Below are 27,113 nucleotides of genomic sequence, written 5' to 3'. Positions count from 1 at the left end.
ATAAACACTTTAAACGAATTGCCCATTTACACAAAATCTTATCGGTATCCTGAGGTACATCGTCAGGAGGTTAATGATCAAATTCAAGACATGTTAAAACAAGGTATTATCAGGCATAGTGACTCCCCTTATTCCGCGCCATTATGGGTCGTTCCAAAGAAACAAGACGCATCGGGCAAACAAAAATGGAGGGTTGTGATTGATTATCGCAAATTAAACAATATTACAATTGACGATAAATATCCCATTCCAAACATTGAAGATATTTTGGACAAATTGGGTAGGTCAATGTACTTCACTACTCTAGATTTGGCGAAAGGTTTCCACCAAATAGAAGTAGCTGAAGAGGATATCAAAAAAACCGCTTTTAGCACGAATAATGGCCATTTCGAATTTGTCAGGATGCCGTTTGGTCTCAAAAACGCTCCTGCCACTTTCCAAAGACTGATGAATTCTGTTTTAAAAGATTTCATTGGAAAAAGCTGTTATGTTTATTTGGATGACATTATTGTGTTTAGTACTAGTAAAGAGGAACACTTTGATACTTTATATAAGATATTGCAAAGACTAAATAGTGCTAATCTGAAGATTCAATTAGACAAAAGCGAATTTATGAAACAGGAAACCGAGTTTTTGGGCCATATTGTAACGACTAACGGTATTAAGCCTAACCCTAACAAATTAGATGCCATCAATAAATTCCCGATCCCAAGAACACAAAAGGAAATAAAATCATTTTTAGGTCTTGTAGGATACTATCGTAAATTTATTAAGGATTTCGCGAAAATTGCGAAACCAATAACTAGTTGTTTAAAGAAAGGAAAACAAGTTGACATTACTAATACAGAATACAAAAATGCTTTTAATAATCTGAAACTATTAATTTCTACTGATCCTATATTAGCATATCCTGATTATACAAAGAAGTTTATTTTGACCACCGATGCTAGTAATTTTGCACTTGGGGCTGTGCTTTCTCAGGACAACCACCCGGTTTGTTACGCCTCAAGAACGCTCAACGAACATGAGTGCAAATATTCCACTATAGAAAAAGAACTGCTTGCTATAGTGTGGGCAACAAAGTATTTTCGCCCTTATCTGTTCGGTCGAAAATTCACAATTAGAACTGATCATAAGCCTTTACAGTGGCTTCATAATTTAAAGGAGCCAAACTCCAAACTGCAAAGGTGGAAAATTAAATTGGAGGAATTCAATTTTGACATAGAGTATCTTTCGGGAAAAGAGAACAAGGTTGCAGATGCCCTATCACGAATTCATATCAACACAAATGATATAGAAAATGACGATACATGGTCAAATAATGCAACAATTCACTCTGCTAACGAAGACAATAGTGAATACATTCCAATATCTGAAGCTCCAATTAACCTTTATAAGACTCAATTAATTTTTAAAATAGGGCCAACTCCTAAAATTAAAACAGAAAAATTTTACGGAAGAACAAGAAAAACAATTTTTTATTCAAACCCTAACGAAGAATACTTTATTAACATTTTCAAGGAACATATTCCGTCCAAGGGAACTGTGGGTGTTATGTTTGATGATATAAACATTTACACCATATTTCAAAACACATACTTAAAACATTTCTCTAGAAATAAACTTTTAAAAATAAAAAAATGTTCTCTCTTGTTGGAGGACATTGTACATCGCACAGAGATTCAAGAATTTATTTTAGATCAACACCAAAAAACTAATCACCGTGGCATTAACGATGTCTATTTAAACTTAAAGCAAAGGTATTATTTCCCTAAAATGAGAGAGGAAATACAAAGAATAATTAATGATTGCCACATATGTAATAGTGCAAAATACGAAAGGAAGCCCCTCAAACTACCATTTAAAATAACTGAAACACCCTGTAGGCCCTTACAAATAGTTCATATGGACATATGGTTTCAAAGCAAAGGGAAGCATTATCTAACCTTTATAGATAAATTCACGAAACATGCAAACGTTATCTCACTCAAGTCAAGGAACTGGAACGACTTAAAAAACGGTTTAATGCAATATATCGCTTCATTCGGAAAACCCGAAAAAATTGTTACGGATAGAGAAAAAGGATTTAACAGCTTAAATTTTAAAAATTATTTAGAGAACGAGGGAATAGATGTTCATTTTACTACACCCAACAATCACAGCAGTAACGCTGACATCGAGAGATTTCACAACACGTTAAACGAACACCTTAGAATTTTAGGAGTTATCGAAAAAGAACAGGGATTACCCTCAGGTGAGGACCCATTAGTAAAAAGTATGCGTGTGTACAATGATACGATTCATAGTTCGACCGGTAGAAGACCAATTGAATTCCTTAACGGAAAAATTCCCCCAGAGGAATACCCGGCTATTCATGATCGTCTCAAGAGATCTAAAGAAAAAAACATAAATTACTTAAACAAAGGGAGAAACCTCGGAAGGCCATCTGGGTACCTAAAATTGAATAGGGTAACTAAAATGCAGCCCTATTATAAGAAAGTCGAAGCGGTACCTTCTGGTGAAGATCACTATAAAATCAATAGGGAAACCCTTCCTCGTTACTACAACCAATTTAAAAAGAAGTATAAATTCCAAAGTTATTAAGATTTCCTTTCTTTCTTTTTTTTTCAGCAATCATTCTTTTATTACTACTGTTATGCCCAACTCCAGTTTTATTAAAGTCATCTATTGAAATTACGGAATTGGTATCCGGTAATGGATACATCTTGTTTCAAGAACAAGAACTAAAAATTATCTACAACTACAGCAAAATTTTGCATATAATAGATTTGTCAAAGTATGAGGAAAGTTTAACTAAAATAGAACTGAAAATAAACGAATTACATAGTAAAACTAATATCCCAACTACACTTTTACACAATTTCAACCGTTTAAAAGATGCATTTAATAGTATTATCCCCCACCACGTTACGAAACGAGGTTTGGTAAATTTGGTTGGAAGTGGTCTTCGATTTCTTACTGGAGTCATGGATAATGATGAACGTGAAGAAATAGAAGAACATTTTAGAGTCATAGACAATAACAATAAAAATGCTATAGAAAACTTAAACGCTCAAATATCAATCAACAAAGAAATTTCAGATCAAGTCGAAACAATAACTAAACATGTTAATTTAGTACAAAAAAACATTAGTGAAACTATCAATAATTTTAGTAATCGCATAGCAGATATTGAAACAAAATTTGAACTTTTTATAATAAAAAATGAAATTAGTGAAAATATAAAGATTTTATTGGAACAAATTGAAAACATTAAAGAAATCATATTGTCAAGTAGGTTAGAAATTTTACCAAAAGATGTTCTTACAAACAAAGAAATCAATGACCATAATGTAAGTGTAGAAACTTTACCATACATAAAAAATTCTGTATTTTTCAATGATACAATAATTGTTTTTGTAATTTCAATACCTAACTTTCTCAAAGAAAATTGCTTTAGGAATATAATTGTTAAGGTACCAAATAAAGATACTAATTTAGAACTAGATACTAATTTTAATAAAGTAATAAGTTGTAACACAAAAATTTTTAAAAATGTAGAAAATAATAATATTCAGGAAAAAAATCTCATCCCAATTGAGGATGAATGTGTTTCAAATTTATTAACCACAAATTTAATGACTTGCCATTATAAACAAAATTTAGCAGTAGAGATAAAACCAATATCCAGAAATATTATTATAACAAAAAATCTAAAAGAAACTACTCTTTATAATAATTGTGGCCAGCAAAAGTGATATAATAATACGAGCAAATAACTTAATAAAATTTACCAATTGCAAAATTTCTCTTGGAACTTTCCAACTAGAAAATTCCGAAGAAGAATATCATCATAGAATTTCACCATACGTAAATCGCAATATAACTGTAGCAAAAATTTCAAATCAGTTTCATGTAGATGATTTGTATTACACACAAATAAATAATACAAAGCACATCGAGGAATTGAAATTCAATCATCACAAAAGCTGGTACACGAATTCAATATTAGATTTAATCATAATTACAGTGTTATTCATTATTTGCCTTTTCGTTTTTGTAAAGTTTAAATTAATTTCACCAAAAATCGTAATACAACCGGGCGAGATTCGCCAGGAGTCGAATCTTAATGGCGGAGGTGTTATGTTAGCAACACAACACGCGTATCAATCTAATGGAAACTTACATATTTCACCCTTTCAATAATTTCGTAATTTCATTTTTAATTAAATTTCATTACCTTTTAATTTAACGTTATTCTTTTTATCAAAATCAAAATTTGCATTCATTATTTCCTTTTGTTTTTTTTTATATGAAAGTTTCATGTTTCAAGCGAAAAGCCAAATGAACTTATTTTTTGCTTGAAACATTAGAACGTATGCACAAAGGTTAATGAATTTGAAATACCAATAAAAAATTATGAATTAAGTTTTAATTTTCAGATTTCGTAATAATAAGTAGGTCAATGGCAAACGTAATAATTGTTGTTGTAAAACGTTTGTTCTTTTATAAAATAATAAAAAAATAAAAAAAGAAAAAGTAATGATAAGAAATCAGTTCGTGTTAAAACTTAAGAAAGTTAACTTGTAGAATTTGTTAAGTAACTTAAAAAATTTTTATGTGAAATAAATTAACTAATTATAAATCAATGAATTAATAAATTGAACTTATTTTTAACTTATAAAATTTATGTGAAATAAATTAATTAATTACAAATCAATAAAGTAATAAATTAAACTTATTTGTAGAATTTGAATGAAACATTATAAATTAATAAAAAGAAGCTTGTGAAACTTTTGTGAACTTATTATAAATGAAGAAAACTTTAAATAAAATAAAATTCAAATAAAACTCTTGTGTATTTATTTTAAACAAGAAAAATTAAAATAAAATTGTATATATTTTTGTGAAATGCTAACTGTAATAAGAAACAAGTAAAAACGTTTCAGTCGGTATGAACCGATTGAATTATACCCTGCACCTTTCATTGTTGTATAGCAATTACTCAAACCTGTGAAACCATTCTATAAAAACTTCACGGATATGTCTGACCTATAACTGAACACACAACTACCAAGTTTCATGAATCTGACTTTATTATTTTTCCAAATATTTAAAATTAGCTTTTGGAGTTGTATGGCAGGTACCCGAACCTGCCAAGCAATTCCACTAAAACTTCGTTAATATATCTGATCTATAATTGGACACACAACTGCCAAGTTTCATGAATCTAACTTTATTACTTTTCCAAATATTTAAAATAAGCTTTTGAACTTGTTTGGGAGCCACTCGAACCTGTCAAGCAATTCCAGAAAAACTTCAGAAATATCTTTGACCTATAATTGGACACACAACTGCCAAGTTTCATGAATCTGTCTTTATTATTTTTCCAAATATTTAAAATTATCTTTTGGAGTTGTATGCAGGTACCCGAACCTGTCAAGCAATTCCACTAAAACTTCGCAGGTATATCTGATCTATAATTGGACACACAACTGCCAAGTTTCATGAATCTAACTTTTTTATTTTTTCAATTATTTAAAGTAAGCTTTTGGACTTGTATCGAACCTGTCAAGCAATTCCACCAAAACTTCAAAAATATCTTTGACCTATAATTGGACACACAACTGCCAAGTTTCATGAATCTGACTTTATTATTTTTCCAAATATTTAAAATAAGCTTTTGGAGTTGTATGGCAGCCACCCAAACCGGTCCAGCTATCTCATTAAAATTTTTAGAGCATATGTAGAATATAATTGGACACATATATACAAAATTTTATATTTGTACCTTTATTAGTTTTTGAAACAATTAAAATAAACTCTTTGAGTTGTATGGCAGCTACCCGAACCCGTTGTCCGAATTGGTCCAATAACAATAGGGTTCGTCCTTGGCACAAAAGAAGCAACTTGTGAAAGTTTGGTGTCGATTGCATTATTCGTTTTTGAGTTATCGTGCGATCGGACGCAGAATTTTACGCTGAGCAAGAATATATATATATGTCCATACCGCAGATGACTCCTTCAAGTAGTTACAAACTCCATACCAAAGTTAATATACCCTTCACGAAGTGCAGGGTATAAAAAGGTTTAATTTTCGTTTTATCAAACTAGTATGCTCAGAGAGTAAATCAAAATAATTTCCAAATTTGTACGAAACTTATATGAAAGAGGTAATGGAAATTATTTGTTTCAGATAAAATTGCTTAATATTTTTAGTTGTACTGATTATACAATATTTTCTAATAATTTAAAATGTAAATAAAAAAAAAATTGGTTGGTAAATTCGCTTTAATTGCAATATTTAACATGTTACTCCTCTTCTGTCTTCCAAATTGAACAGTTCACAATATTTTTTAGTTCGCAATATTTCGGAAAATAATTTCAGCTTGTTAACCTAATAATCATAGTTCTATCACAACATAACGCATATTAAAATTACACTCACGAAGAGAATAGAGTGAAATACTTCTGTTACTTTTTAGCACTTTTCCAAAAAACGATTTGAAAAAAGTACTTATCATTTTTACTCAATCCGTCAGTCCGCCCGTTTGTTGTAACTTTTTATGATGCTACAATGTATTGTTGGTTTTTAAATTACTTTTTTTTTATGAAGTACATTATACATGCATTTGTAGTAGTTTGGAAAAATCGATTAAATAAAAAAGAAAAAAAAATTACTTTAAAAAATTAGCTTTTCGATTACGTTAATATTGAAAACGGGTACAATATAATTCACAAATTATAGCCAAATTTTTAAGATAAATAAAGTTGGGTCAAACCAATGCTTTGTATTGTAGCACTTTTCCCTTCAGCAAGTGAAAATTCTGCTTTTAAATACAGTCTATGTATACCTATCACACATTCTAAAAATTATTTTCATTCATATACAAAACTCTTTCTAGGATTGCATATATTTAGGATAATACATACATGCAGTCTTTGAAATAAAGCAAAAATTAATATAAAGAGGGGTTAACATAATGCTCGATTTTAAGGTTTAATTATGTGAGTTAAGAAAAATAATTATATTTTTTAATGTCATGGAATTTACCGTTAGCTTTTTGTGTTTATAGGAATTTGAAAAAGCTTGCGGTTTCGGAAATATAAGGTGTCAAAAATTCAAATTTTACAAATTTCAAGAGGCAATAACTTGAGAGGGGAAAGAGATGGAAAAATATTTTCTTCCAACTATTTGTTAATGTCTAAAAGCCCATAAAATTTCAAGCTTCTACAGGTTGGGGTCTAGAAAATAAACGACATCAAAAATTTGGAAAAAAAGGACTTTAGATAACAGTAAATTTGAGCGGCCATTTTGTTTTTCTTAAGTTGAACTATAGTATACCGCGCAAGGGGAAGCAAGCCACTGCCTTTCTGCGTTTGCAAAATTTCAAAAATGCTTATGGTTTCATTGCAACAAATATTTAAAAAAGGCCATTTTTAGGGTTTTGGGGGGGTATAACTTCTAGAAGGGGGGAGATAGGTAAAAATTTTGTTCTACGGAAACAAGTTTCTAGTGAAGATCTATGTACGTATTAAATTTCAGCTTTCTATCTTCAAGGGTGTAGAAGTTTTGTAAACAGACACACGGACAGACGGACGGGCGGACTAATAAGCACTTTTTTCCAAAAATTTTTTGGAAAAGTGCTAAAAAAGAAAGAACTTATAAAATAAGAAACGAAAAGAAAAATGGCATATCAATAGAAAAGAGAAGTTAAAAAAAATATATTCTCAATTCTCATAATATTTTAGGTAAGCATATCATATAAATATATGCATATGCACCTAAATATTTTTAAAAGTAAATACCTACATAAAAAATACCTTCATGAATTTTCGGACACATTCATAATAAATGTGTTATCAACAGAAGCGATTATTTTCTATTCTTAACATTCCTTGACTTCCAAAATACAGTCAAAGGGTAAAATTTACAATGTATCGTATTCTAAAATGTATATTAGGTCTTGACATAGTACACTATTCTAAAATGTATCGAAAAACAAAGACAAAAACAAAAACTTATTGAAATTAAATTCCTAAATCTTTTAGAAAATCTTTTAGTACTTCTTTTATTATTATTATTTCTATACTCGCTTACTTATTTTACAAATTTGAAATACTGAAATAAATACAAATATTTTTCGGAACAAAGATTTATTACAAGTAAATTTAAAAACAAACAAAGTATAATATATATATATATAGTGGTGGTCATAGAAAAAACATTTCATAAAACTGAAACTTTTTTTGTGTATATCTAATATTTTTAACCAAATATAATCTTTATAACAATTCATTAGAAGCTAAGCATTAGAAAGAAAATAAATAAACAACAGTCCTAATTTTCATGGACATTGAAATAAAGCCATATTATAATAAACAAAACAAAATTGCTGATGTTACTTAATTTACATTATTTAAAGAATAATACTTTGTCGCCTGGTCTTTATTGATCGACGATCGATAGTAATTGAGTACCATTCACTTTGAATAATTTCCAATAATTCGATTTTATTTTTAATTTTAGCGCATTTTAGCAGATTTCAGCACATTTGACAGTATTCGTAATTTGTCGTAGAGATTTATCTTCTTTGTAGGTAGAGTGTTAATATTTGCATTCCTTCATATAACGTAATATGTGTAGCCTTTCTTATTTTGATTAGATAATTTACATCAAGTTTTGACAAAAACTTGAAAACAAATTAACAAGACACTTCCCACCCTAACTTTATAAAAAAAACCAAGTAAAAAATTTTTTTACTTGTTATTTTTAATATAAAACAAATTGGCTTTATTTTATTGACCAATCATAATATTGACTTTATATTATAAAATAAAACTTACATTCGTTATATTATGAAGTACAAGAACATTTTTTCTCGAAAATTATTTCGGCTAATATACTGCTTTTATTTATTGGTGTGAAAAGAAAACTTCCTTTTATTCGGAATAAAATACTTTTTATTTTTCGCTAATATATTTCGTGCGCTACATACGCACTTTATCAAAGCTGATTTTCTTCTCTTTGATAAAGTGCGTATGTAGCGCACGAAATATATTAGCGAAAAATAAAAAGTATTTTATTCCGAATAAAAGAAAGTTTTCTTTTCACACCAATAAAAAAAAAAAAAAAAAAATTATATTTCGGAAAAATTATCAACCATTGAAAAAAAAAATTTTTTTGAATACTGCTTTTATTTTTTGAGAGTAGTTCTTGCCAAAATTAAAATAGGGTTTAGAGGCAAATATAAAATGAAAGAAAGTGGCTTTATTTTTATGATGACTTATGTGTTATGTAATAATTTTTTATCGTCGAATTAATATTCCAAATTGTAACTGTATTTAGACAGTTATTAAAATTGTATTTAAACTGTACTAAAACTTTTTGTAGTGCGTTTTTGAAGTCACGGTTTATTATAATGATATGAAACATTTTCTGCAAAAAAATAAGATGAGCAGAAAAGTGTATTTCATACATGAATCATAACTGGTGTTGGGATAAATGTACTTTTAATGCCAAATTTAGTATAACGTATTCTAATTTTGCGATGAGTTTTATTATGCCTAGTGCATTGTTGGCACAATCGCTTTTTAAAAAAGCACTGAGAATTCTCTGAAATAAAATAAACTTAATGTTTTATTTTCATTGGCAAAAAAAAGTTTGACACGTAGAATGGTAAATCAATTTTTGTTTATTTTGAAAAAAATTCTGTTTAAATGAATATTTTATATAATTTTTTGCGAATGGTGTGAATATTCACATTTTTTACATAAAATTGTATAAACTTTAGATAAAATTTCATAAATTCAAATGCTGCAATGCACAAGTAAAATTTGAACAAATGATTTTTTTTATATAAACCATGTGCAACTTGAATTTGAAATATTCGAATGTATGTTTATCAAAAATGGTCCAACCGCAGTCAGATCACTATAAAAATTATATAAATATGCAATAATTAAATATAATTTATTATATTTACAATAATTAAATATAATTATACAATATTTATAAACATAGCACACAAATAATTGTCATTTATTGATAACATCAAAAACTAAAGTATAAAATAAATATTAATAAACAGTTAATATGAAAGTTAATATAAAAAAAAGAACTACGGCAGGCTAGCGCCATACCTAGCTAAAACTCTAAGACTTAATGAAACTAGGGCAGGATTACCTCATATTATCATGCGCTAACCACTTCATGAGTGAAGAAGGAAAAACAAAAAACGTGGTTTCCTATGTGCAGGTGGAATATATTCTTACTAAGGGATCACTATAATGACAAAAAATAGGAGCTAGAAAACTAAAGAAAAGGAATTGGGATGTCGCTATCAATTTTATTACAATTCGACTTATTGAAATTGCAGAAATTGTTAATTTTTTTTCCAAAAGAATTAGTTTTTTTTATTAAGTTTTTTGAATTTAGAAGACAATTTTGATTTGGACTTAGATCACTCTGCTGTCATCCTTAGTGAGAAAGTGTAAATCTTTTTATAAATAAATACCAAAAATAAGAGATAATAAAATGATTTAAATTGATTTTCTCAAATACTCAAATAAAAAAAAATGGGAAATTAGTAAAACTCCTTCCACGCTTCCATTTTATAACTACTGAGATCACAAAACTAATAGTTAGTCAGTGTGGTTAATTTTAAAAAGTTATGACGATTCAGAAGCGTGGTTGGTCTGCTTAAGGTCCCACGGAGTACTGCCAAAGTTGCGGATCTGGCTGGAAGCAGGATGCCTGTTCACATCAGTAGAGGAATTCCACAAGAGATTGCTAGACCTTAAAGTCATGAGTATATTTTTAGGTCACTTCTTGTATGAGTAGTTGATATGAATACTAATATTTTTATTCTCAGGTTCGAGTTTGACAAGAATTTTTATATTGAACTTCCCTCTCATAGTCGGCTGAAAAGCAGTCTCCTACTGTAAAATTTTTATGTGTACCAATGGCTTTCAGGATGGGAATCAGCTGAAAGTTGAGTTTTTTTAGTGAATATGTTCAGGACATATGGAAATATTATCGAGATGGTTGGAATCATAATGTTAAAAGCTAACAAGGTTACGTTCTCCTAATAATGTCACTCTCAAATTACATCGGAAATGACTTGTGATTCTCATTAATACTATTAAAAATGATATTTATTATCTGTGGTTTGATTACTGCAAGTAAGGAAAATTGAGTTCATATTGTTATACTCGATTAATAAACAATTAATGACCATGTGATTATGCTTACCCTAAATGCTTATCCTAAATATGAGCCGATCATTCCAAACGAGCATGATCGGATTTTGCTGAATCAAGGTTTTTGCACTCAGACGGTAAAGCTTTCCGCATGGTCTCAAAGCATAATACACAATTACCTTTTTTTTGAACATAACACCTGTACTTTATTTGTATTCATTTCTTTATTTTTATTTGTTGTTTTTGTTTTTATTATAAATTAATGTAGAATAAGCAAAATTATTGTAAGTAACTGTAAAGTTTTATGTTTAATTTAAAATAAAAAAGGTAATCTAGCTTCAACCTTAAACGAGGAAGTTTTACTGTAGAATCATAGATAACTGGCGCAGAAATCGGCTTGCGTAGTAATAAAAAAAAAAAAATACAACCGCGAATGTAAAACATTTAAAGTGTATGAGAATTACACGAAAAAAGTAAAAAAACAAAAATTTAATTGTGTATAAGAATTACGCAATTAAAATAATTAACTACTAAAAATTAATTAATAATAAAATTTTTGATTTAACTATAAAAAAACAAAACAAATTATCTGTGAAATAATGAAATAAAATTGCAAAAATAAAAATATTAAATATTCAGTTCGAAATAGAATATCAATTCCAAAATACACCAAAAAAAATATATAAAAAAAGAACGAATTGAACTATAAGTGAGAAAAAAAATACATAATATTATCAAAAAAAATTTATTTTGAATCAAAGAAATTCAACTAGCAGCCTAGCCAGCTCAGCCAGCCCAACCCGCCCAGTAGCTGAAATCTGTAGATCAATTCCAGAGTCATATACATCAATCAATAATTATAAAAAAAAAGTAAGATAGTTCTAATTCAATTAAATTTATATTTTTAAACAACAATTATTATTTATGTACACTCCGATCGTATATATAATTTTGAACAATTTGAGAAATATAAGTATGTTAATTGTAGATAATTCATAGAGAACTTGAAACAAAAACTATTATATTTGCAAGGGTAAAAAAAATAATAATAATTCTTTACTTAAAATTACATTTAAAAAAAAAATTTTTTTGTACATATAATGTAAAACACATGTACACTTATACCCAAAATTTTCTCTTGCACACGCATGTAAATAAAATTCTTTTCCTTCTAAATAATTTTTTTGAAAAAGTAAATTCAATAATTATAAAATTTCTTTGCACTTTCACAAATCAATTGTAGGTACATGTTTTATATTATATAAAATAAAAGTACGTACATCAACATTACATTTTGCTTTTAATAAAAATATTGTTGTTAGAATAAAAATAAAATAATGAATTAAATTTATCGAATTTATCCAATAAATATTGAATATTATATAATCGATTTGAAACACAAAAAATTATCATAAATTAAGCTTATTATTAAAAAAAAAAAATATTTTTTAAACATTTAGCATCAAGAAACAGAAAATATTACTTTTTATATTTTACAGAAAAAATTATAATTTTATGTTGTGTAAAAGTGAATAACTCGTTTTAATATTACATTTGAATATTCTTATAAAATATTGACATACTTTCATTTCTTTTAGTAAACCATTTAATCATTTAATACTCTTACAAACTCTCAATATTAAAAACAATTCAGTATAATTTTCAATTAATAATTCAGTTTTGATTTAATATATTAATTTTGAGTTTGGAAATGGCGGAACAAAAAATTACCTTAATTTTAAACTTTATAGACAAAATCGTTTCTTTCGATGGAAATGACCAAAACTATCTCCCAGAATTTATTAACGGGGGTGACAAATTAATAGAAATTATGGAGCCACTGAATGCTCTGGAGTCTTGATGAAGAGATTCTCCTGAATTATTTAAGAGATAAAATAATTGGAGAAGCCAGAGCTTCACTGAGAAAATAAGGAAACCTAACGGACACGGGGGGATATTAAAAAAGTTCTAATATCAAATCATGGAGAAAAATTTTCGCCTGACCAACTTGTAGATAGGATCCGCTATTGTAGAATCAAAACTACAATAGAGGAATATTTTAATTCAAATAATTGTTACTTGCTCAAAGATAACTTTAGCACAGACAGGGTCGAGAGTAATAAATGAATTGCTCTCGAAACTTTCAGAAACAATATTCCTGAACCAGCGAGGAGCATTGTCTTAGCTAGAAACCCACAATCTTTAGATAGGGCCTACAATATAATTCCTGGGACAAATTACCATAAATTAGGTCTAAAACAACCTCGTTTATTTCAAGATAACTCTAAATATAATTTTAAATCCAATTTTAACTCTTATTCTAATACCAACTCAATTGATCACAAAACCGGAAATAAAACAAATTTAAAAAATACATCTTATACAAGAAATTACTATAACCAACAAAGAAATCATAATTATTCCAATAATTATTTTAAAAAGAATTCATCTAGTTATCAAGCAAAAACTAATTTAAACTACAATAGAAACCTTAGAAGTAGACAATTTTCTCATAGTTATAAAAAAAATAATGAACCAGAACCGATGGACATTTCAAATAACGAATCCTCTAGAAATTTTCGAGAACGAGCCAAAAACAGCTTCCCTATATAGTAATAAAAAATCCCATTAAAACCCTGAGGTTGATAATTGATACTGGAGCAGAATTCAGCATCATTAATTCGGACCTTTGCCAATACAAATGGAAAATTAAAGGAGAAACGCACTGTTTAAAAGCCTTAGGCCATAATATTCATACAAATATTAAATGTAGATTTCCTATTTTCGAAATTTTTAACGAAACAAATATGTTCGTCGAATTCTTAGAATTTAAATTCCACGAAAAATTTGACGGTCTCATAGGAAATAATATCTTGTGCGATTTAAATGCTACTATTAATTATAAAGACCGAATATTGAAAATTTCAATGTCAATAATTCTATTTTATTTAAACCAAAACGAAGAAAATTACAGAAAAAATTGTTTTAACGAAAATATGACCGAACTGTTTTCAAGTGAGATTAGACAATATAACTTATTGGATATTGGATTGGACAATATAACCTTCACATTCAAACATCGCATTTGAATGATGAAGAAATTAGGCTTTTACATAAATTACTTTTAAATAATAAGGACAATGTTTTGTAGGGAAGGTGATAATTTAACCTTCACCAACCACATTAAGCACTCTATTTTAACGAAAAATTAAATCCCTGTGTACTCTAAATTATATCGATACTCTCAAGTTCATAAAGAAGAAGTCGATAAGCAGATCGAAGAAATGCTTAGAAATAAAATAATACAACATTCTAATTCACCTTAGAATGCCCCTATTTGGGTAGTTCCCAAAAAGGCTGATAACAGTGGCACGCAAAAATGGCGTATTGTCATTGATTATCGAAAATTGAATGCAATAACTGTTGAAGACCGCTACCGCTGTTCACTATCCTATTATTTCACTATCTTGGATTTGGCTAAAGGATTTCACCAAATCGAGATAGAATCTAAAGACAGACCCAAAACTGCATTACGATTTTCCATATCAACTGGGCATTACGAGTTTATAAGAATGTCATTTGGGCTAGGAAACGCACCCTCGACCTTTCAGCATTTAATGAACGACGTCTTGAAAAAATTTATTAATAAAATTTGCATTGTATATACAGATGACATCTTAATTTATTCAACATCACTGCAAGAACACATAGATTCCATCCAAAAAATTTTAAGAAAGTTAACTGAAGTAAACTTAAAGATCCAAATAAATAAATGTGCCTCTAGAACTCTAAACAAGCATGAAACTCGATACACAACCATCGAAAAAGAGCTTCTGGCAATCGTTTGAGCAACTAAACAATTTAGACCGTACATTAACGGAAGAAGATTTACTATAACGAGAGATCATCGTTTTATTTATTATCGTCAATTAAATGAATTTGATTTTAACATCGAATATCTGAAGGGAAAAGAAATCAAAAAGCAGACTACCTCTCGCGAATGAAAAATTTTAAATATAACGAAGGACAGAATGAAAACGCTGAAGTTTCGTCGAATGATCTTCAAGCAAATGACTGTTCTCTTGACTTAAATCAATTTTTCACCTCTTATGAAAACTCTGCGGTAACGGAGAAGTAATATCAACTGGTGCTACAATTCATAGCGCGAATGAAGATCCACAAGATTACATTTACATATCCGAGAAGCCTATCAATTTATTTAAAAATCAAATATTTCTAAGCAGAGGAAAAAACCAAAATTTCTCAATGAAAATTATTAATAAAAAGTAAAAAATTTTATATTCATTAATAACAATGAGGTAAATTTACTAGAACTATTTATGTTCAAAATTTGACGGCGTGTGAGAAAACCAATTACTCACTGTGGAGGGCAACAAGGAAAATGAAGCAACTGATCAAACATCTCGCTCCTATTAAAAACAAAGATGGAAGGTGGGCAAAAACTGACAAGGACAAGGCAAATGCGTTTGCGGATCATTTGGCCGATATATTCTGCCCGCATAACAGCCAGGACGTGTATGAAAATGAGGAATCTGCTTTTGTTGGGGATAGCGTGACTATTCCAATTATCAAGGAAAGAGATGTTATAGAAGAAATCAGGACTCTTAAAACTAAAAAGGCCCTAGGATTTGACCTAATAACGGCCGATATTTTGAAAGAATTACCTAAAAGGGGTACAACGATGTTTACGCGCCTAATAAATGCATGTATAAGGTTCAATTACTTGTGCCTGAAATTTGGAAAGTTGCAGAGATAATCATGTTGCACAAACCTGGCAGACCTATAGACAGGGCGACTTCTTATAGACCAATCTCATTGTTGCCGATGATTTCAAAACTGCTAGAGAAACTTTTATTGAGAAGACTTCAGCCTATAATTGAAAGTAAAAGGTTAATCATCAATTTTTTTTACGCCGGAACCACTCAACCATAGATCAGATTCATAGAACAACTGACTAAAATGTAAAATTCACTGGAAGAAAAAACAATATGTTCTATCATATTTCTGGACGTAGCCCAGGCCTTCAATAAGGTTGGCATTGTGGATCAATAAAAAAAATAAGGAAATGAATCTACACAAAAATTGCAAAGGGCCAGTGATGAGATCTCAAAATGGACTAGAAAGTGGAATATAAAACTTAACGAGGTGAAATCAGTACACGTAAATTTCACTAATAGGAAAATTGACAATTCATTTTCGGTTCGAATAAATGGCGTCTTGATTCCGTCCGCAAACACGGCGAAGTATTTGCGAATGACGTTGGACGCGAAGCTCAGATGGAAGGAGCACATAAAGAAAAAGAAATCTCAACTAGAGGAGGGCTACAGAAAGTTTGAATGGGGAGTCGTTCTAAATTGACAATATACAACAAAGTTTTGATATATAATCAAATATTTAAGCCTGTCTGGGCTTACAGTATTCAGTTATGGGGCTGCGCTGCGCAGCTTCATATCTAATCTATACAAAGATTTCAAAATAGAGTATTACGGGACGTTGTAAACGCCCCTTGGTATGTCCGTAATGCCGATATACACAGGGATCTCACGATCCTAAGCGTCAAGGACGAAATTAAAAAGCAAGCAGCCAATCATAAAATGCGTTTATCCAATCGTGTCAACATCGAGGCGGCTCGTTTAGTTGACAATCAAAACTTTGTTAGGAGACTTAAACGTAGGAGGCCTCTCGAGTTAGTTCAAAGTTTTTTATCTGGAACAATTAGTACTCAGTACGCTATTGTGCCAGATCAAAAGCTTGTAAATAATAAAAAAGGTTAGAGCAAAATTAATGGGTAGTCGTTTCCGACTAGTCTTATAGTTTATTTTGAGGAGGGTGTTTTTTAGTGGATTAAAGTTCCACACTACTGCTTTTCGTCTGGCAGTGTCTTTCGAGATTTTTCACCCTTCCTCTCGGTAAAAAAAAAAAAAAAAAATTTACTAGAATTAATGAGAAAAGCACTTTTAGACAATGGCCTAATGTGCGTGTATTGTGAAGATAATTCACTTTTTATTGACTTTCAAGATTTATATGTAAAATACTTTTCATCTAATAAAACTTTTGAAGTCTTCAATTAAATTAATTGACACACATTAATTAACATTTAACTAATAACTATAGGGGTGTAACGGAACTATTTTCCAAAATAAAAAATAAATATTATTACCCAAACCTTTTAGTAGAAATCACAAAAGTAATTAATAACTGGGATGTATTTCAAATAGCGAAACATGATAGAAACCTTCCTAAAATACCTTTGGAATTTCCGAAACACCATATAGTTTCAATGATATAGTTCACATGGACATTTTGTATCCTGAGAGAAATAAAATGTATTTAACAACTATTGACAAATTTTCAAAATACGCGACTTTACATAAACTGAACAACAGAAATTGGATCTCAATCTTAGACTGAATTAAACAAAGAATACAAAATTTGGGAAAAATGAAAAAACTAGTGTCAGATGGCGACACGTGTATTATATATTGGGCAGACATATTATTTTTGAAAGAAAACGATATTGACTTCCACCAAGCAACACCAGGCAAAAAAACGGGTAATAGCGATATCGAACGGCTTCATGGTACCTTTAACGAGCATCTAAGGGTCATGAATGCCGAACGTAATAGATATAATCTTGATGATCGTCTTTACAAATAATCACCTATTACAGCAATACGATACATTCAACAAAAAAACTGAGACCAATAGACTTTACAACAAAAAATTTTGATAAAACTGACATTCAAAATTTAAAAATAAATATGAAAATGAAAAATTATTCAGGCTAGAAAAATTCAATGCAAAAAAGGACCAGCAATTCCAACTGACAAACAACATAGTTAAAAATAGGCAGATAGCAAAAAATTCCCCAAAATATAAAATATTAAAAAATTTCACTAAAGAAAATAATTACGTGACAGACACCAGTAATAAAAGAAAAATAAAATACCATAAAACGCAATTAAAACGAAAATATAATCATCAAATAAATTCTATTTTCAGAAACCGTGAAAATAACGGCGACATTTATTATACTTTGGGCAATTCTATACGGCGGAGAAACACAAAACCTAGAAGTTACCCCTATTTATACAGAACATGGTTTTACTCTACTAAGGTTGGAAGAACAACCTATAATAGATCATTATACAAGAATTTTGCAAGTTATAAACTTAAAAGAGATTGATGATCTTTACAAAATCTTCATAGAAAACATAAACAAAATGTCAATCAACTATAAAGACAATCCTAATTTTGTCTTACTTGAAAGAGAACTGACAGTTTTACATCGCAATATAAAACCACATTTACATAGAATTAAACAAGGGCTTATTAACTTTCTCCGTAGCACTGTTAAATTCGTAACTGGAAACATGGATTCCGAAAATGCTCAAGAAATATATGATCACCTAACGAATCTCGATTAGAATTCGAAACAACTCGTGGAACAATCAAACAAACAAATAATCATCAACAAAGAACTGTCGTCTGCTCTTCAGAATATCACTAATCATATAAATAAACAAAAATCAAAAATTGATAAATTCCTTAACAAATCTATCAACAGGGAAACAGAAATTTTAGACAAATTAACCCAACAGGAAACTATTTTCCATAATTATGTTGATATTTCATATTTAAACAACTTTATAGATCAAATAAAGGATATATGTTAATTACAAAAAATTAAAAAATTATTTTAACGCAATTATGTTCTATAAAGGATTAATAAACTGACATTTACAAAAAAATCAAAATCAATGCATGCCATGCAACTTATAAAGACTGAAAGTAAATTTTTTTAAATTTTTGCATTTTGAAAAGACTTTCTTTACATTTTGTATATTCAGTAGCAGAATATTTTGGCACATGACATTTTGATTATTGAGGAAATCGAAACACTAAATTTCACAGCAAATATATTACCATTTATAAAAAGTGACGTACTAAAAACGATGATAATGTAATTGTAGTGATTTCAATACCAACCTTTTGCAAAGAAAAATATTTCAAAGCCATTGTACTGGCCTTTCCAAATTCCAAATATGAACAAATTAACGCTGGGAATTTTAAAATTCTTATGAATAATAATAAATTTTTTGATTATACTCGTAATACTAAAATTGTTACTTAAAAAGATTTAAAATATCCTAAAGAAGAATGTATTTGAAATGTTTTATCAAATAATTTAACATGTCATTTTGAATTGAATAAACTAAAAACTGTTGAGGAGTTTAAAAGTCATGTTATCATGCCTATTAAAAATTTAGCACTTTTAAAAAATATTGATAACATAACATTAGAAAATTTGTACACTGAAAATATAAAAAAAAAAAAATAAATAATTGATTATGTAGAATTTAAAAACAACTTCTCTATTATAATCTCCTTTACTTTTACCGTATTAATCATAATGATTCTAATTGTAATATTAATAATTTTAATTAAAACTAAATGTATTAAAAATTTAAAAACTAATAACAAAAAAAATAAAATGCATGCACTTAAGATTTCCGGGATGGAAATCTCTAGGGAGAGAAGTGTTATATTCGATTAATACACCATTAATGACCATGTGATTATGCTTACCCTAAACGCTTATCCTAAACATGAGCCGATCATTCCAAACGAGCATGATCGGTTTTTGCTGAATAAAGGTTTTTGCATTCACACGGTAAAGCTTTTCGCATGGTCTCAAAGCATAATACGTAATTACCTTTTTTTGAACATAACACGTGTACTTTATTTGTACATTCATTTCTTTATTTTTATTTGTTGTTTTTGTTTTTAATATAAATTAATGTAGAATAAGCAAAATTATTGTAAGTAGCTGTAAAATTTTATGTTTAATTTAAAATAAAAAAGGCAATCTAGATTCAACCGTAAACGAGGAAGTTTTATTGTAGAATCATAGATAACTACATATATACAATTTAAGGAATGTCAAGGAAATCCTAGCGGCGTCCATTGGTAGTATAATCGACCTGGTTTATATTTGCAATTGGCGTTTGAGAGAATATATCGCTCATCTAGGACTGACCTTTCAATTAATTTTGTAGCAGCTCTGGAGAAAAAGAGATAAAAGAGGATTTTTCTATAAAATTAATGACAATCAGTTTTTCGTGGAATAGGATCGCGTTAACCAACTAACTAACCATTCCATCATAAATTAAAAAAATGTTAAAGTAAGCTCACGACTCATAAGTAGACGTCTTTAATTTTTTTGCATATATTAAATATTTTTAAGTTTAAATATTTGTTTTAAACTAAAATAAAGGTACACAAGTTTTTCGTGGAATATGATCGCGTTAACCAACTAACTAATCATTCCATCATAAATTAAAAAAATGTTTAAGTAAGCTCACGACTATTAAGTAGACGTGTTTAATTTTTTTGCATATATTAAATATTTTTAAGTTTAAATATTTGTTTTAAACTAAAATAAAGGTACACAAGTTCACATACCAGGAGAATGACCAGTTAGAGCGCCAGAATGATGATGACCTATCATGTGATTTACCCCATGATATGAAGAATGAATCTGGTGATGAGGAGTTAAAGGACTCTCTGACAACGGTGTCAATGTTGTCATTTGTCCTGTATGGTCTAACATTTCAAGGCCATCAATTGCAGGGTGCATCTAAAATTAAAATATGTCAATTATTCTATGTAAACTCTAATAATTTTATAATAATTCTATAATGTTCTATAATGTTCTACTATAGAATTATTGTAGAATCTTATAATATCTACTCTATAATAATTTTATGTAAACTAAGATGACATAATATTTTAAACTGACATTTGCGTAGCTAATATTACTTGTTTTTTATTGGTCTAAAAAAATGAATGAGTAGTGTATATGCTAGATAAAAGTAGGAAAAACATTTCATATTAATAATTTAAATTTCCAATAATACACAATTTTTGGAATATACAGCGTGATTCAGCAAAGAGTACAGTATTACATATTATTATTTAGGGCATCAAAAATGGGTAAAATTTTTGTTTAGAACTTTATTGAAAATTGTTATTAGCTTTACCTCCAATGCAAGTTTCAACATGTTTCATCATTCGTTTTGTTTCTTTTTATAAAAAAAAAATGATTAGACAGGAGAATAATAAAAATAAAATAATAAAAGGTATTTTATATTTCTGAGGTATTTTATATGATAACACGTTATTGAAAATTTTTGTGTGTTCACATTTTAAGTACAAAAGCCAATAATATAAATATTCATTAAATATATGTATTAATAAAGGAAATAAATAATAATAAACATTGATAGTTAGAAAAGGTTACATGATTAATTTTTAAATCAGTTTTGTGAAATAAAAACTAAAGTAAAATAAAATAAAGGAAAAAAGAATAATAAAAAAAAATTTTTTTCTTGCGGGTAAGGGGGGGGGGGGGCGGAGCGTTGAGAGTTTGAGAGATCGCGAGGACTACTCGAGGGACGCCCAGCTTCTGCATTTCCTCACAGACGAAATAATTGTAGCTTTAAAAGAAATTTATCCTCTACCCTGGGTAATAGAAGAGACTGAAGAAATGATCGAGAATGTGCTTGAGGACGTTTGAAAAGAGTTGCTGTGTATGCTTTTCTAATATATTAATATTGTTTACATATAACCAGTTTTTGAGCTACAGCCTGTTGAAAAATTCACCCATACAATTTTTTGCTGGAAACTTATCAATGCTGAAATTATTTGCCACCTTATGCGAAACACCATGTATTTCGGATTACTGAATCGAGAGCCTTTTTCAAATAAAAAAACACCACAAGATTGTTTGCTAGATTTTTTTCTTCTAAGTAATTAGTAAACTGCGTATTTACATATGTATGTCTCAATTTTCTTGTAAAAAATTGATGCTATTGATATTGGTCTGAAATTATTGATATCATCTATATCACCAGAGTTTTTGTATATAGGAATTACTCGATTTACTTTAAAAATTTTAAGTACTTGTGTTAAAGATGCATTTATCAATTTGGTAATGCTCAATTCGCAATTTTTAATAACTAACGCCTAATAACCTACTGAGTTTGAATCGGACATTCTATCTATTAATTTCATAGTCTCATTTCCTGCAATAATTTGAAATTTGAATTTATTTGCAGCTCTAATTTTTGGGCAAATATATTGTATGATTAAATATATTAAATGAAATTTTAAGCCATTTCTTCTTCAATAGTGTTAAATTAAATTTGCAAAGTTTTCGTACTTTAGCTTCAATTTCCCGCTCTTTGTTTGCAAAATAAATTATTTATTACCTGCTTTTACCATTCGTTTTCTATCATATATTTCTCTTTTTTCCTTTTTAGCATTGTTAGCCAATTCAACGAAAATGTATGTACATTTTGTTTTAAAATATTCAGATTCCTTATTTTGATTATATTTTTTATATCAATAATTTTCCCTTGTTATTAGAAAGACATATTTATAATTTACCCTAGGCGCAGGAAATCTACTACATTTTATATTTATATTCTTGACAACGGTCTTACTTGTCACAAATTTTTTCGCACTGGGTACCAATTTTTTTGCAATACTATCAACATCAGTATCTAAATTGTGTATTGTTTTGTGGAAGTTTTATATCCATTGATTCAACAAATATTGCTACATGATCAGAAATATTATTGTGAATGAACGATATGTTTATTTCAACGTGAAATTGAAAAAAATGTGATCCTGACCTGTATTAGATTGTGAAAATATAATTTTAATTGTTATAACTTAGCGTGTCTATCAAATTAACTCTTGCATTGGAAGAAATCGTTGTTTTAGTTGAAATCAAGATTATTTGAGTATGTTTTATTACGTAATTGAGGCCGAGCTTTAGGATTTCGCGCTTTCCTATATCAATCAACGACGATTTTTTTCAACAAACAAAAAGAATACTTCGATTCTAATAGTTCAATCTATTCCCTTGCAGCTGGCAATATGAAGAAATTCGCAATTTTCAGTCATTGACACTATCTCCTCATTGATAAATCTATTCTCATCGTTCAATTCTACATATTCCCAGTAAGTTCGCTTTTTGTCATTGGATAATGATGGATGTTTATCAACTAATATGCAAGTAGCTCGCGATCAAAGGTTGAGTATTTTTACTCGGCGGGAGTGAGTTTTCTCGAAAAGAACGAGAGTGATTCCCAGTTGTCATCACGCTGCTGCTGCAAAACAGCGCCGACAGCAATATCAGAAGCATCCGCAGCGAATTCCATCCGCACGTTCCATTCGAAAGTGGATGTGCCAAAAGAGTGATCTTGATAAGAGAGTCCTTAACTGCCGTAAACGCGTCATTGAGACTTTCAGGTCAACTAAAGTTTTTGGCAGTTTTTGGCCTCCTAAGTAACTCAGAGAGATGAGTGTAAATAGGAGAAAGTAATTTAGCAAGATTGGGTACGAACCGATGGTAATAGTTAACCATACCTATAAAGCGTTGTATTTGGCGGACTGAATTAGGTACCGGGAAGTTAACTATCGCGTCTACGAGATCCTGTGAAGGAAATATACCAGCACTAGAAATCTTGTGACTCAAGAAATCCAATTCCGAAACACCGAAAATGCACTTAGAACTCTAAATCTTAATATCATATTCGGACAGACGTTTAAAAAGGATTTGCAGGTGTTGCTTATGAGGAAGAAGGTCTACATATCCCGATGCTGACCATATATTCGAGTTCTGTTTTAGCCGTTTTATGATGCACTGAATCAAGTCTACGTGGAGAGAAAAACGGAAATTGTCCCTTGGTCACAATGTGATGCACGACCGAATGCCTAACAGGTGTGGAATAATCTGAATCCTGAGTAAGGGTTGAATAATTTTTAAGAATTTCTCCGAATTTACTTTCCACAACGTAATGCACAGGTGCAACAACGTCAACCTTAGCCTGTGAAACCTCAACCGACATATTTGTGGTTGGATCTACCAATCTCCTGTTGCTGAGATCGACCAATAGCCCGAAACGTTCCAAAAAGTCAGCGTCTATTATAGATCTACCTACTGACGCGATGATAAAAGCATGTGAAAATTGTCTGCGCAAACCGATGTTTAGTTGAAATAGTTTACTACCGTAAGTTTGTGTAGGAGCGCCGTTTGCAGCAGAAAGCAAGAAGTCCGAAGGCCGATTTTTGCATCCAATGTTTCCCCGATTTGGTATAACAGAGACGTCAGCGCCCGTGTTGACAAGAAATAAAACGTCGTTGTTAAAGTCTCTTATGAATAAGCGGCGTGAAGAGTAATTCCCGTTATTAGCCATGACAATAACGCGGCGCCTTAGTTTGGGGAATTCGTATTTGTACTGGTGGAAGTAGTGTTCGCCCTATGAAAGGAGGCGGGGAATTAACACCGTCCTACACATTTCAGCGCCTCACGCCCGAATTTTTGGTGGTACCAACAAATGGGTTGCCCAGAGGCGGACCTATTTTGACTGGAATTCCGACTTCTAGAACGACTACGAAAAGTTGATCCCGTATTGAATTTTGCTAACATTTCTTCAATCCTCGACAAACGATCTTCTAAATTAGATGAAGTGTCGGTGAGTTGATTCGAAACTGGAGAGCTAGCGCATATCTTATTCGTTCTCGAAACTGCATTTAAAAACACGGGTTGAGAAGCCTTATAAATTTTATCTGCCAGGGAAGTGAGCTCTTTCATAGGCTTATCACACACGACTAGTAAGGTGATGTAAATGTTGCGCGGTAAACGACGAAGCCACAAATTTCCTATAATATTTTCATTAAATAAGCTACCCGCTAGCATCCGCATGGACTTAAAGACGTCGGATGGCCTACGATCACCAATATCTACTCGATCCAGGAGAGACTCCAATTTTTTAATTTTGGAGAGCGAATGTCTTTCTACGAGGGCCCCTTTCAGAGTTTCATATGGCCGCGAACTTGGTGGATTATTTAAAATATCGATCACGAAATATAGTGTATCTGGAGGCAATGCAGACACTTCGTGTTTTATCTCGGTCGCAGGACTGAAAGGGTTTGAGTCGGCATTTGTTTCTTCCTCCAAAGCACTAGGATTCGCTCGAAAAAAGTCGGAAGTCGGAGGCATCAAAGGATTTGTAGAATGGGTCTGTTTGATAGGCATTTTCTTATCGTTCGACATATTTAAATTGATTGTGTGAGACAGAAGATTTAAAACAAAGAAAAATTTGTATCAAATTAAAATCAAATGTTTAAATGAAAACAAAATTTCAGAACGGTAATCTAAGCCACAAAAATGTTAAAATGGAAAAAAATTGAAGAATTTTCAATCGAACCTTGATATTAAATAAATATATTTAATACATCCAAAAATAAATGAATTGTATTAATAAGGCTCAGTACACACTTAATAGGTCGATATAGTGTATAAAATGGTAAAATAGCTAAATTTGAAATCAAAAAATTTAATGGTATAGATGCAAAAATAACTTTTGCGAATTCAAGAATCTCCTCAAAATAATTTCATATAATTATATATGAATCCTCGAATCATAAATTTAAAAAAGTTGGGTCAAACCAATGGTTTGTATTGTAGCCCTTTTCCCTTCAGCAAGTGAAAATTCTGCTTTTAAATACAGTCTATGTATACCTATCACACATTCTAAAAATTATTTTCATTCATTAATGAAACTATTTCTAGGATTGCATATATTTAGGATGAACGATTTATGCAGTCTTTGAAATAAAGCAAAAATTAATACAGAGTGGGGTTAACATAATGCTCAATTTTAAGAGTTGATTGTGTGAGTTAAGAAAAATAATTATATCTTTTAATGTCATGGAATTTACCGTTAGCTTTCCGCGTTTATAGAAATTTGAAAAAGCTTGCGGTTTCGGAAATATAAAGCGTCAAAAATTAAAATTTTACAAATTTCAAGAGGCGATAAATTGAGAGGGGGTGGAGATGGAAAAAAATTTTCTTCTAACGAAATAAAGCATTTATCAGTATTTAAAAGCCTCTAAAATTTCAAGCTTCTGCCGGGTGGGGTCTTGAAGAAAAACGACATTAAAAACTTGGAAAAAACGGACTTTAGATAACGGTAAATTTGAACGGCCATTTTGTTTTTCTAAAGTTTAACTATAGTATACCACGCTAGGAGAAGCAAGCCACTGCCTTTCTGCGTTTGCAAAATTTTGCAAAATGCTTATGGTTTCACTGCACTAAACAGTTAAATAATGGCATTTTTAGGGTTTTGGGGGGAATAACTTCTAGAGGGGGGGAGATAGGTAAAAATTTTGTTCTACAGAAATAAGTTTCTAGTAAAGATCTATGTACGTATTAAATTTTTATTAATCAGCTTTCTATCTTCAGGGTGTAGAAGTTTTGTAAACAGACACACGGACAGACGGACGGACGGACAGAGTGAAACTAATAAGCACTTTTTTTCAAAAAATTTTTGGAAATGTGCTAAAAATGGAAAGAAAACTTGGTTTAATTTAATATTATTTTAATTTAAAATTTACTTATTAAATTAGCGTTCAATAAAAAGTGGTTTTACTGTATTCAACAAAAAATAAAAAACAAATGTATGATCATTTCAGGTAAAAAAAATAATAATATCAATATGAAAGGTCACAATGCACTCAAATTTTGACAATGTATATGTGCAAGTTATATATCCAACTAACCAAACACTTGCAGAAATCATAGAGTCAAATTCAAAGATTTCTGTTGATTCTGAAAATTAATATTATTCTCATAAAAATTTTATTCTCATAAAAAATTAAAATTCAAAATTTTAATTTTTGTTTTTTTATTATATTTTTTTTTTCTTATTTTACTCTGAAATTATTTCACACGGTGTTGACTAAATAAGTAAAGTAATTGTTTTTTCATAATTTTCATGAATCTCAAATTTCTAAGATAAAAATTTAAAAAATAT

At 29.7% G+C, this 27,113-nt stretch overlaps 2 protein-coding genes across 2 annotated transcripts in view; both read right to left on the bottom strand.

Moving 5' to 3' along the window:
• The window catches only part of LOC129614165 (inhibitory POU protein), a 190,282-nt gene extending 165,791 nt beyond the window's left edge, over positions 1-24,491 (bottom strand). The window contains exons 1-2 of the mRNA XM_055528584.1: positions 23,901-24,491; positions 20,689-20,863 (exon numbers count right to left, since the gene is read on the bottom strand). Of these exons, the coding sequence (XP_055384559.1) occupies positions 20,689-20,863; positions 23,901-24,491 (766 nt within the window). The remainder of the gene's footprint in view (positions 1-20,688; positions 20,864-23,900) is intronic.
• An 83-nt stretch (positions 24,492-24,574) lies between these two features.
• Positions 24,575-25,351, bottom strand: LOC129614164 (uncharacterized). The gene has a single exon (XM_055528583.1). It carries the CDS (start codon positions 25,349-25,351, stop codon positions 24,575-24,577), a length of 777 nt encoding a protein of 258 aa, XP_055384558.1.
• Between the last annotated feature and the right edge of the window lie 1,762 nt (positions 25,352-27,113).

Source organism: Condylostylus longicornis, unplaced genomic scaffold (genome assembly GCF_029603195.1).
Source record: "Condylostylus longicornis isolate FDR11 unplaced genomic scaffold, ASM2960319v2 ptg000105l, whole genome shotgun sequence".
In the NCBI taxonomy this organism is placed as follows: Eukaryota; Metazoa; Arthropoda; class Insecta; order Diptera; family Dolichopodidae; genus Condylostylus; species Condylostylus longicornis.
The sequence above is the reverse complement of the archived record's forward strand: the minus strand, read 5'-3'. Positions and strand labels throughout refer to the sequence as shown.

Coding starts and splice junctions, on each gene's coding strand:
- LOC129614164 (XM_055528583.1), bottom strand. CDS start 25,351: ATGTCGAACGATAAGAAAATGCCTATCAAACAGACCCATTCTACAAAT.